Source organism: Rattus norvegicus, chromosome 17, assembly GCF_021556685.1.
Source record: "Rattus norvegicus strain SHRSP/BbbUtx chromosome 17, alternate assembly SHRSP_T2T, whole genome shotgun sequence".
In the NCBI taxonomy this organism is placed as follows: domain Eukaryota; kingdom Metazoa; phylum Chordata; class Mammalia; order Rodentia; family Muridae; genus Rattus; species Rattus norvegicus.
The window spans coordinates 22526670-22539785 of NC_141550.1; the positions used below are offsets into that span (position 1 = coordinate 22526670).

Sequence of the window (13116 nt, forward strand, 5' to 3'; positions counted from 1 at the left end):
GGAGCTTTTAGAGAAATGCAAGACTCTGGGGCTAGATCCCAAAGAAAGGAACTGCTTAGGAAAGATGACTGGATTGGATCAGCCGGAAGGGCTCTTACTGTCTATAGCCGATGCTGGAACCTGAGCAAGACATCGATTAACCACGGGACCTGGGATGCCCTTTGGGATAAAGTGCATTCCGAGTCCACAGATGCAAGGGGAAGAATAGAGAAAGTAACTCCGTAGGAAAGTTCAGTCAATGAAGCGCCATGCTGATACCACTGATAAGACCTGCATTCAATAAACAGGTTATGCATGGTCCAACATATTTAATATTTATGAGGGAAGAACAGTTAAACTTGCAGTACAGAGTCCTATAGGTATCACCTGAGCACAGGGATAGGGGCCAGTATGACATGTGTCCCCTGACTGCAAACATTACCCGTATCTCCTTCCAAATACTGTACAACCTCAATCTAACTTGAACATACACTCTGAGAGCCAAACTGAAAACTGTTCTTCAAGGTAAACAATACTCATTGTCAAGGTTCAAAAAGAAGCTACAATAGACATATTCCTGGACACAGAAAAGTGATAGCATAACATGATATGGGACCCTGGGACAGACAAAGGATATACCAGAGGTCCTGTGTAACATGAATGAGGGCTGATATCCAGTAACTGCTGAGGTAAACTCTAGCATCCATATATGCTCTATGGACATGTGAGGTTACCACACAAGGGGAAACTGGTCAAAGAGTATTCAGGAACTCTCCATGCTACAAGTTTGTCCATAAGATAGAAAATATATTTTTAAAAAACTGTCAGTACTCTCGGTCTTAATTTTTAACTCATAAACCTGATAACATACTCTTCTATAAAAAAGACTGATAGGACTTCACATCACAGCGAGATTGGTAAGCATTTCCCACTGTTAATAGGAGTCAACTCTTGAAATGAATCCTACCTCTTCTGTAAGCACTGGAATCTACAGGCACTGGAAGTCATGGTGTGCATCCTAACTAGGTGCGTGCTTTACATGTATTCATTTACATTCACTATCCAATGGTGTTCTTCCTACTTCTTGCATTTCTTACCCAATTGTACATCTGAATGCAAAATGGCTCTACTCTTGTTCCAGCCATCTACACTAGTAAAGACTCTAGCTTAGCAGTATATATAAGCCAACACCACCTGGTCATAATTAAAACAAGCACTAATTAAAGGTTACGGCAAGTGAAAAATGCAGTTAATGAGTTTTAGTGTTGTACAGAGTCGAGATTCAATGCACACTGTCTGTGCTAAACACTTCCATTCAGCCATATTTAAAACTGACTACAGGATGATCTGAAAGGTCAACAATAGATTATAGTCATTAAGCTAGCTCATTAAAGATACACATGAGTTCCTTGTTTAAAGGCAGAGACATTAAAAGCTTCATATAATTATTTGATTATGCACAGCGGGCTATATGAAACATAGCCTCCAAGGAGAGTGTAAACTAATAATTGAACTTCATTTCTTAATAACACTTTATCTCTCTAAAAAAGTTTAAGAGTGAGTTGTCAGGGTTAGTTGTTAACCAGAGCTCTGGACTTTCTTCCTCGACAGAGCCACTGGCCTGAGTGTTGAGGGAAGCCAAGGAGAGGCTGCCATTTTTTTCTTTCAGTTCCCTCTTAGGGTCTGGAGAGAATGGTGGTTCTTTTTCTGAATTGGTGTCTGCAATTTCTCAAAGAGAAAGGACACTGTCAAAGTTCTGGAAATCTACACATGAATAGTGGATTACCATCCATTTGTCAAGCCAGTCCAGTATTTTGGAACGAAAGAAAATGGTAAGGTGGGTGATATCCACTACTAGAAGACACAGTCTCCTGGAGACCTGTGAAAAGGGCTCTGAGAACTCTAGATAGCAGACCACAGCAATCATTCTGTCTACATCAGGCTTGGCTGGAATTGGGGTTACTTCCAGGATATGGGCAGCTACACCACCAAGAAGAGTCACCCCAACTCCAGCAACTGTTAGCCTCTCAGACATCCCTGCTGGGGCTAGGGCCTTTTACATGGCATCTGAACCTTGACAGTGGGTCTAATCTTGTCTCACACGATTGATTTCCAGGTCACACCCTGAAAGCAGTTATTTTCACATCAGGATTGTTAAACAGCCTGGGCAGCTCTGCTTCCCTGAGATTTATGCTAGTGAAGAGGCCAGCTTCCAGAGAAGCCTGCTGCCACTCAATCAGGATTTGTCCCCAGAGAAATGCCTGGCTGGTTTTTGGTTGGTTTGTTTTTTGTTGTTGTTGTTGTTGTGGTTTTGGGTTTTTTTTAACTAAAAATGTTTTTAAAGATTTATTTTTATGTGCATAAACATTCTGTCTGCACTATGTATGTATACTGCGTACACAGGAATTAATGGAGGCTAGAAGAGGCTTCAGTATTCCCCTGAAACTGTATTCACAGATGGTTGTGAGTCACCATGTGGGTGCTGGGAGTCAAAGGTGGGTCCTCGGCAGGAGCGGTTGGTATCCTGAATTGCTGAGAATCTTTCTAGCCTTGTCTGTGGCTTTTAGCAATATTGCCAAAGAGGATGACACAGGCTCAACCACTTCTCTAAAATCTCACGGAGGATGAATTTATGAAATTGCTTGTGCTATTCATCTAACCCAGTAACTATGACACACCCTCTGTGCCTTGGTTACCTGATCTGGCAACTCTGGTCACTACCACATTTGGCTCACTGCCTATTCTTGTAAAGAAAATTTTGTGGGGACACAGCCAGTCTTGTTTATACAGTGCGGTATAACTGGAGTTTGCTAACAGTGACAAATAACAGAGACACACGGCCTAGCATGCCTGAAATCCTTATTACCCAGCACTTTTCAGAAAAAGGTTGCTGGCGTCAGGGTGTTTGTATCATATTACCAAATCAAAACAAAATCACCATGATATGACAGTTAATAGGTACCACACCTTACAAAGGAAGTTGGGGCTTAGATGGCTGGAATGCTTCCATGCCAGCATGTGACCCCTAGCTCCCGCCACCATTCCCAGATGATACACTCCTTCTTACCGTATTGTAGCTTTAGTATTTTTGGGGTGTAGAACATAGGCTAATACCCCAGGAAGATAAATGCTACGGCTTATCTGCCGTAGTCATTAGAGGCTATAGAGAAGACATAGACATCCACATTTGCTTAACAAATTCATAAATAAATGGCTCTTAAAAGCTCATGTAATTTCTTCTCCCCAGACACAATCCTCATTCATTGTAAATGTTTCTAACACACGACACAATGACACAATTTTTAGATTACAAAAATTATTCGGTTTTGCATGTGCAATTTAACTCAAGAGGGTAAGGGAATCTTTTAATGTAGCAATCTTTTTTTTCTCCAAAATGAATGCTCACACAAGCTTATAACAAAGACTTTCCCGAACGTTTACTTGGGAACTGACCTTCTTCCCAAGGCTGCCTGGATGAGCCATAACCTGCCCCATGGCTGCCAGACACTGACACCTACTGGATGAGCTGGAGCCACAAAGACAGCAACAGCCGGAAAGACGAGGCTCCGCCCCATCTCTTTTGTTATTGCTGCTGCTCTGGTTTTGTTTTCCTCCTGGTTAGGAAGTACTAGGTTGAAAACCAAACAACAGCAACCAGGGAAACATTTCTGTAAAGCTTGTGAATAGTGGTTCTATTTAAAGTATGAAAACAACCTACATGAGCACAGTGGGCCAGAGCTGCAGACCTGTTGGCTTTCGGCAATACACCGGAAGGCTGCCGCGGCTCTGTTGTTTGTAAATAATTGCTAGTAATGCTGCATTAAGGATACATCTTAAGGGCTACTATGGTTTCTTATTCTACAAAGATACTTAAAAGCAATGGATGTTTGGGTAAGAATTCTGGTGCTGGCAGTCTACTTGGCTCATTAAAAGGAAAATGTTGCTAGTACTTTTATAAAATTCACTAAATGTTTCTAAGGGTAAACATGACACAGGCTTGCAAACCTGTGGTCTGAATCATTATGTCATACGTGTAGGTCAGTACTTAAAATTCCACTGAAAAGCATGCTTCTCCCTGCACTAGCCCTGCGAAGCTGCTGTCCCTGGGCTGGCCGTGAGGACACACATTAACATTCCTTGTGTTGAAGTCTAGCACTCTGTTGATGAAAACATTCTTTGGATCAAAGGCTGAACAGCAAATTGCTGGTGGCACCATTTTTGACACCAAGGTGCAAACGAAGACATATTACTTAATACCCTTAAAACACGAGGGCAAAATTCCTGAGGCTGTATAATTTTATGTGGCAAGAATATGGGAATGCACAGTATGAGTCTGAAGACCCAACTTTTCATGAGTATATACTATAATTATACATTATACATTGCTAATTTTAAAGCTAAGTGGGAACAACTTCTAAATTGCAAATGTCCAAATTATAATGGCTGTGTACAAAAATGTATATTCAACTCTGTTTGACTCGCCAGCCTTGAGCCAGCTCCACTGAGGATGACATCATGAATTCATGGGCTGGAGAAAGAGAGGAGAAAGCCACAAAGCCCATTTTTGCTAGGGCTGGTGGAGACTCACAAAGCTCAAGGATCTGTAGCCACCTTGGCCCAAGTTTATTTTATTTTTTAAAATTATTTATTTTTATGTACATGAGTACACTGTAGCTGTTTTCAGACACACCAGAAAAGAGCATCGGATCCTATTACAGATGGTTTTGAGGTCCCAGATGCTGAGAATTGAACTCAGAACCTCTGGAAGAGCAGTCAGTGCTCTTGACCACTGAGCCATCTCTCCAGCCCTGCCCTGAGTTTATTTGACCTTCACTGGACACATTCTGTCAGTGGAGAATGTGCCTAAGAAGAACCGTGGAAGACATCTCAGGCAGTGCGGCTGCTCGGTAGGAAGCAGCTGTGAGATTAGAGATAATGCCTTGAAATCACAGAAGCCAGTGAAGATGAGCGGGAATAGATGCAGAGAAAACCTTCAGTGAGAACCACACATGGGCTGCAGAGCTCGTGCTGCTCTTGTAGGGGACCAGAGTTCAGTCTGCAGCACCCATGTCAGGCAGCTCGCCTCTAACTCACGCTCCCAGGGATCCAGTATTTTTTCTGGCCTTGGCAAGCACTTCATGTACACGTACGGAGTCACGCTCAGACAAACATGCACATACATAATCAAGAACAATAAAAATCTTCACAACAGAACAATGCAACTGTGAAGGAATAACTAAATGACAGCATATTTAAAAGTTTTATGCTCTCCCACAAAGCAGTGCAACTGACCAAGAGATCATCAAATGGTGACAGCGTTTAAACAATGAGGAACAGCCCACCAGACTTCCCGGAGACTGCAGTTACATTTGAGTGCTTAGCATGTCCTTGTTTAATGAAGAAACGCTCAGACATTTTTTAGTAATGATTATTTATGACCAGGACCCTAAATGTGTCTTTTAATAGTAAAGGCATTGAGGCTTCTGGAAGACTCTAATCTTCTGAATTATGTCCTTCTGTTTGTTTTTAAAGACTCACCCCACTTCCCATGTCTGTAAGAATCAGGGACTAAAAAATGGAGGAACACTTTCATGTATCCTCCCAGCATTCATGTTTAAGTCTGTGACTCTCAGGGATGTGCACCAAATGTAACAGGTCTTCTTCTTCATTCTCTTTTTGATGTGTGTATATAGGATGCACATGTGTGTGGGGTCTGCTTTCCTGCCAGGGGCCAGTGTTGGCTTTCTTCCTGGACTGCTGACAGCTGGAGGTGATGCCTATTACTCCACGGGCTGGCCAGGGAGCCCCTAGGATTACAGGCATGCATTGCCTTTTGGGTAGGTTCTGGGGACTGAGTCAACTCCTCAGCCACCTACCAGTCCTTCTTGAAGAACTGTCGAACCCCATGATTGTCATAACTACCAGTCTGTTGGTATCTCTTAGTAAAACCTTGAGAAAAACTCTTTTGTTTAGGGATTTTAAATGTTTATTTTACTGAGATAGGCTATCCCTATTGTCCAGACTGGCCCGAAAATTTCCGGGTTCAAGAGATCTGCCTCCCTGGAGCCTGCCAAGTAGCTGGGACTAAAGTATGCTACCATACTCAAGATGATGATGTCATCATTTTCCAGTTTCTCCAGACATGTTTCCTGATACTGGTTCCTTGGCTCACTCCATTGGCTACTTTTGTATTTACTGCATTTACACAGTGGATAGCTGCAATCTGTTACTGGGATTAAATGACAAACTTCACCTGTGCCAAGGCAAAAACCCAAGAGTTGAAGGAAGTCACTGGGTTACTTCTGATTTCCAGTTTTCACTGAGCTAATCTGAGGTCTCACAGTAGGCACTGGTCTAAGGCAGGACAGAGGCCTCTGAGGGCTGAAGGTAGATTGACAGTACAGCGTTGGCCTAGCCTATCTATGTGAAGGCCCGAGTTCCATATCTGATACTGGAGTGTTGAAAGACACCAGAACCATAGGCCTGGGAGAAGCGAGAGGATGCATGGTAGTGACCAGTGGCACCTGTGTGGGCTTTCTGACATATTCATTTCTCTGCACTGCACAGGGCAGGTGTGAGCACTTCTCTCCCCCAGGAGCTCTTGGTCTCATGGCTAAGATGCCAGGGGCGAATCCAGATGAGGCTAAATGGCAAGGACCCCTAGGCTGGCCCAGAAAGAAGGTAGGGCCGAATTATCTTTCCACAGCTTTATTGGAAAATGTCTTAGTATGCGGCTGGAGAACTTAAGCCTTCTAGACAAGGGCTCTTTGGGACAAAGAGACCCAAACCGGAGGAAAGAAGAGAGCTTAGGAAGGTTAGAGGATGATGGCCACCAGGCAGGCTGGGCCACACCAGGGAAGGGATGCAGACAGAATGCTGTGAAGGGACTCAGACAGGGAAACAAGAATTTGAGATTTCTATTTGATTTGACATTCATGTGGTCTTTGACCTCCTCCATGCTGGGGCTTCATTAAGTGATGAGCCTAAGGAACCACGTATGGTTATGATTACATGTTGTTTCTGTTATAATGTTGGTTTTGGTTTGCTTTTGTTTATTTTATGTCAACTGAAGTCTTTACATTCTCTTCAGGCCCATGTATCCTACATATATGCTTAAATCCTGCATAATTTTATTTTCCCCAATGCTCTAAAATGTGGAGGCGAAGATCACTTGGCTCATTATCTATGACCCTGGGGTTTTCATTGCTGAGGGCAGTGACGATGCCGATAGCTAGTATTGCTGACGTAGTTTAACACTGCCCTGACTGCAATTTTATGTGTGGATTCATAAATGCATAAAGACAAATTTGGAATCTTGTTTTTTATTAAATTAGGGAGCACTCATGAACTATGGGAAAGGGCCAAACCCTGCCTTGGTCAGCTTTAAATGTCCCAATGTTGCCTAGAGGACAAAGTTTCTTAGTAGGGGTTACTGTGAAAATGGAAATAATCTTTATCAATTTGGAGAAATTATTATCATAGATGAGGATATGTAATGGTCAGAGACCTCAAACTTCTTGTAGTTTGATCCTGTGGTCAAAACCAAACAAATTAGTAAACCTATTATTGACCTGGAGTGGTAACAAATGTTACAGTGAATGGCATTAAGTTGTCTATTACAATGATCATTCGATTGCAATCTTCCAGCATTAATTGTTAGGGAGTTCCTGTTAGATCGTATGGTGGTTCCCCCTCATCACCAATTCGGTCACCAACTGTCTCCCGCCTCCTGCTGCTGGGCAGTGAATGTATCTTCTACTTGTCAGGAAAGGGGCAGACAGACAGACAGACAGACACACACACACACACACACACCAATACACCGCCACACATGTGCACATGGCGGTGTGGGCAAACAGGGAGCATAGTCAGACAGGAGAGAAAGGATGAGCAGGGCTGGTGGCAGGAGGGGGAGGCTTTCTAACTCTACCCGCTAAGAAGGTCCTCTAAGTACAGAAACACAGCCATGGGGTGAGTGATAAGCCTAAGTATCCAAGGGACTCAGAACCACGTAAGACTGCGGGAGGAGTGCAGAGGCCTTGGGACAGGAACCTGCTGGCTCTGGGCAGTCAACAGCCAGGTCTGTGTGGCTGAGGCTGTGGGAGGGAGGGAGGAGGGCCAGGGGCCAAGCCTCAGACATTCAGCAGTAGGAAATATTCGGCAAGACAAAATACGGCATTTTTGTCTTGTGGAAAACAGTTGGTGTAAGGCTGAACCAAACACCACTCAAGAGCTAGTAAAAGCCAAAGGAGCCCAAGACAAGGTAGCAGATTAGAATACTAGGAATTTGAGGGTGTTTGTGTCTCTCCCACCACACGTTTCTGTGTGTACCACCTGTGTGTGGATGCCCATGGATGCCAGGACAGAGTCAGATCCCCTGAGGCTGGAGTTGCAGGCAGTTGTGAGCCAGCAAAGGTGGGTGCAGGGACTAAACGCCGGTCCTCTGGAAGGGCAGCAAGTGCTTGGAGTTGCTGAGCTGCCTCTCCAACCCTCTGAAGCCATTGTGAAGGAAGCAGCAAAGGGTTTTATTGAGATAATAGAGGCAAAATGGGGGAAAAGATAGAAATCAAGACAACTTTAAGGTCTGTGTCGGAACAGCTGAGAGGAGACAGGGAGGAAGTGCGCCTCCCAGGAGAAGGGCAACCTGGACCTATGGGGTACACCACACCTGAGTCATATCTACCTGACATCCAAGTAGAGACAGTGTGCAGGGAATGGGCAGAAGACTGTGGGACTGAGTAATGGCAGGGGATGAGAAGGCTTCAGCCCTGAGGAACACGCAGAGGCTAGAGAAACAGAGGAAGCAGCCAGGAAGAGGACATCCAGCACATTCTAGGCTATTGGGAGGTTGAAAATTGGCACAGCCTCCAGACAAACAGGCCAACCTTGAAGGTTTCTGCGTCCGGCTCACTGAACATTTAGAAACCCGAGAAGCAGAATCTCAATCTATAGAGCCAGAGAGATTTTACAGTAGGCCAGAGAGCTTCCTACACAGCATGGATCTATGTGCAGATCCCATATAAAAAGCCAGGTGTGGTGAGCTTTCTTGCCAACTTGACACGAACTAGGGTCGTCCTGGAATAAGGAACCTCGATCCTGAGAAAAGACTTCTATCAGATTAGGCTCCAGGCAGTCCTGGGGCATTTTCTTGATTAATGATTGATGTGGGAGAGTTCCGCCGTGTGGGTGCCCACCCCTGGGCAAGTGGTTCACTGTTGTGTAAGAAAACAGGCTGAACAAGCCACGGGCAAGCCAGTAACATTCCTCCAGTCTCTGCTCAGTCCACTGTCCAGCTGCCCTCCTGAGCCCCTGTCTTGAGTTTTACGGGGCAGACGGAAGCTGTAGATCTGAGATAAACCATTTCATCCCCAAGTTGCTTTTGGTCAGTTTTTCTCACGGCAATATAAAACTAGGACAACTAGGCAGGCATGCACCTCTAACCTTTATGTCACCAGGAGAGTGGGCCAGAGACAGGAGGATGGCTAGGACTTGTTGGATGCCAGGGTAGCTCCAGATTCAATGAGATCCCAACTCAAGGGAAAAGGGCAGAGTGCAACAGAATGACACACACTACTTCCTCCTCTCCTCTTCTACAGGTGCACATATGTGCGCATACACCACACCTAACTTGTACCTACACACATACAGATCCCACTCGTAATTATCATCGTCTTATCGGAGTGAAAGTTCTGTAGAAAGAATAATGAGATCATTAAGAAAACACACAACTAGCCGGGCAGTGGTGGCACTTGAAAGGCAGAGACAGGTACCTCTCTGAGTTTGAGGCCAGCCTGGTCTACAGAGTGAGTTCCAGGACAGCCAGGGCTACACAGAGAAATCCTGTCTTTTAAAAAAGGAGGAGGAGGAAGAAGAGGAGGAGGAGGAGTAGGAAGAAGAGGAGGAGGAAGAAGAGGAGGAGGAAGAGGAGGAGGAAGAGGAGGAAGAGGAGGAGGAAGGAAGGGGTAGTGGAGGAGAAAGAGGAGGAGGCAGAGAAGGTAAAAGAAAAAAGAAAGGAAAGGAAAGAGAAAAGAAAAGAAAAGAAAAGAAAAGAAAAGAAAAGAAAAGAAGAGAAAAGAAAAGGACAACACACAACTATTATCAGTGCAATTGGGCCAACATGTAAATCCAGACGATGATATACTACAGAGGTGAGGGGAATGGCAGGTCCCTTTTGGAAAATGATACTGTAGGAATAGATACTATGCTATGTATCTGTATATAAAGTACTATTTTCCTCCACATTAAAATCATCAATATGAAGAAAACCACATCTCAGGTATAGCCTGCATATTAAATGACTTGAAGGGAAAGTCTCCTGTCGGTGATGGGGAGTGGAAAGAGGCTGGAATGAATCAAAGGAGCATGCGGTGCTTCCTAACCTTCGCTGACAAGGCTGAGGGAGATGTGAGGAGATACAGTTCACCTTAGCCGTGAGCACAGAGCATTTAAAATATTTATAATCACCCACTCACTTCTTGATTGACAACTGCCTGCTGTATTTATACCTACACTGCAGGTCTCTAACAAAGCAAAAGGGGGGACTGTATTTTGCTGGTGCAGGGATGGACACGTGTAGGCCTTGCACACGACACAGTACTCTGGATTTAGCGCTTGTGCACTATGCTTTACAAAGCACACTTCCCATGAATACAGCAATCTAAGAGCATCAACTGAACGGGCCCGCCCGGTAAAAGGTGCCTGTTTTATTAACCGGGAACCAGGCAGGAAACTCACTTAGAACTAAGGGCAGCTTTGGAAGTAGAGGAACTATACAAAGGGAACAGGGAGAACTGAGTGGGCTGCCAATCAGCCCACCTAGGAATTCACAGAGCTGGACTTCTCTGCAGATTTAGGATGTGAGTGTCTGCTTCCCGCGGGATCCACTGTAATCTGAACATGTTATCTACTTCCCCAAGGCTCGCCTCGAAGGGAAACATGGCCATGTGCATGGTGCGCCTGCTTAACCTTCGCTCGTAGCTTCTCCTGCCCGGTGGTGGGGACTACCCTCTCCCATCCATACACAGTCTTCCTAGCTCTTTATGTTGGAATAGCTCGTACTCCCTGTGACTAGGCCACTGTCCTTACACATTTAGAAATCAATTCAGGATGATTCATTGAGTGTATTACTGGTTGAAAAGCTAGATTAAATGAATTGATAAATTCTTGAGTTAAAAACCGAAAATCTACAAAAATATACTTCTATACTCTGGTCAGAATAGAGTAAAGGACTGTCTTTACCTCTAAATTGGGCATTAATAAATATACACATTTGTTAATAGTATTAAAGGAAAAAAGAAAATGATTTTTTTCAAAAACAAATGTTTCCAACAAGCATAATTTTTATCCCCGAATGCTCATCGCACTCCTTGTTCTCTTCAACGGGGAGGCTTGGGCTCAGAGACTGAACCCATCCCACGGCACACTAGGCAGGTACTCTACCACAGAGCTTCGTTCCTAGCCTGGGCCAACACCAGAAACACTGGTGCCTCCCAGACTCTGAGCTAAGGGCTTCAGAGAAGGTGACGCTGGGCAGTGGGCTCTGCTCACAGCAGCAGCTCAGCAGGGAGGGGATAAATGTGGAGTAATCTGCATCGAGGAAGACAGGTCAAAGACTTTCCCAGGAAACCCTTAAGAGCTGGGAGGTCAGAGGAGGGAAACTCTTCTGGCAAGAGCCATGCAAGGGAAGGTCAGATGGGGTTTCAGGACAGCAGTGGGCTCTGCTACATCTTACGGCAGCGATGTGAAGAGTGTAGGATGGGGTAGAGATGAGGAGGGGCTGGGGAGAGGGCTAACCGGGGGACAGGGTCCTCTCCACAGGACATACAAATGTGAGCCTGGGAGGCAATGAAAAAGGGAAGAAGGAAGGAGGAGATGGTATTTCAAGGATTCCCAAGTGATTTGCGGTTTATATTGGCAAATGAAAACCAATCCAAAATGTTGGCCAAAGAGCAGTGTGACCAGACACATACTCTGAGAATGTTAATTAAGCATTTAAGTTCTGTGTGCTGAACTCTTCCCTAGTGAGGCAAGGGAAGCAGTTAGAGGAGAACACTGACCAGGAATCTACAGGTTAAACATTCCTAAAAACAAGAATGACCCCAGTGCAACAGGGATTGACAGAAGCAAGCCAGCTGGGAAGAGGAATTTGTATTCAAAATAAATGCTAAGATGCAAACAGCATTCAGGAACCACAGAGTAAAGGCTTACCTGATTCTTCTGTGTCCTGCTCATCTATCAAGCCCACTGAGATGCCTAAATCCACACACTTCTTGCTATGTGCCTTGGACTTCATGTGTTTTGTCAGATTTCCTTAAGGGGAAAGAGTATGTATTAACCTTGTATAGTAGTGGTATTCTGCTATTTCATTTGTCAGTTCTGGAAAATTCTATTCTTACTTCAAACAAAAGGCTACACTGTGGTTAGACAATCCCAACAACTAAAACTGTGTATTAAAACCACTGGTATTTATGGTAAGTTGCAATGACCTTTGTATTAACTAGTGATGGCATTCTGTTTCCAAATCTGCCTTGTCTAATTTGATTATAACTTTTTGCCCGTTGGAGGCGTACTCTCCAGTTCTTATTTCTTAAGAGCATGCCCACTCTGTCTCTTTCAGAGTGCGTCTGACCTACATTACTGGAATGTAACTGATAACTGGTTTGCTCTCATAGTAGATCACTTTCCTGTGTGTGTTCTCATTTCAATTTTTAGTTCACCTTTAGTACTACGATGTTCTAAGGATCTAATGAATCCTAAGGAGTCCAAGTTATAGAAGCATCTCTTATAAGTTTTCTGCTCGAAACCTCAACTATTTCATTAATTTCAAATGCTCGTGGAAAGGGGGGTCAGGTGGACGTCAGGATCACCTGACAGGCAGGACAATCGCAGACCCCTGGCATGATATTGCCTTGGCTCCCCTATGAGGTCCTAATGACCCCTACCTGGCTCGCTTTTGGTTTCTCCTTCACTCCGGTACCTGAGCATGTAGGGCTCTAAAGTCTGTGCCATTGATGAGATTCTGGTCGCCGTTTAGCATCGTAACCAGCACTGTGTGTGGCACAGAAGAGCTGACAAGCTCAGCACTTGCACTTTATGTGCTGAGCAAAGGTGTCTGGAGAAGCTCTGGGCTATAAGCTC

General features: G+C 44.5%; 1 protein-coding gene across 5 annotated transcripts in view; it reads right to left on the minus strand.

Moving 5' to 3' along the window:
- Positions 1–13116, minus strand: part of Hivep1 (HIVEP zinc finger 1) — a 128568-nt gene that overhangs the window by 9200 nt on the left and 106252 nt on the right. For all 5 annotated transcript variants that reach the window (XR_015640609.1, XR_015640608.1, NM_001105751.2 and 2 more), the window contains 1 exon segment: positions 12187–12288. Coding sequence is in view for 3 of the 5 variants with exons in the window: in NM_001105751.2 (NP_001099221.2) it covers positions 12187–12288 (102 nt within the window). In the remaining 2 variants the exon portion in view is untranslated.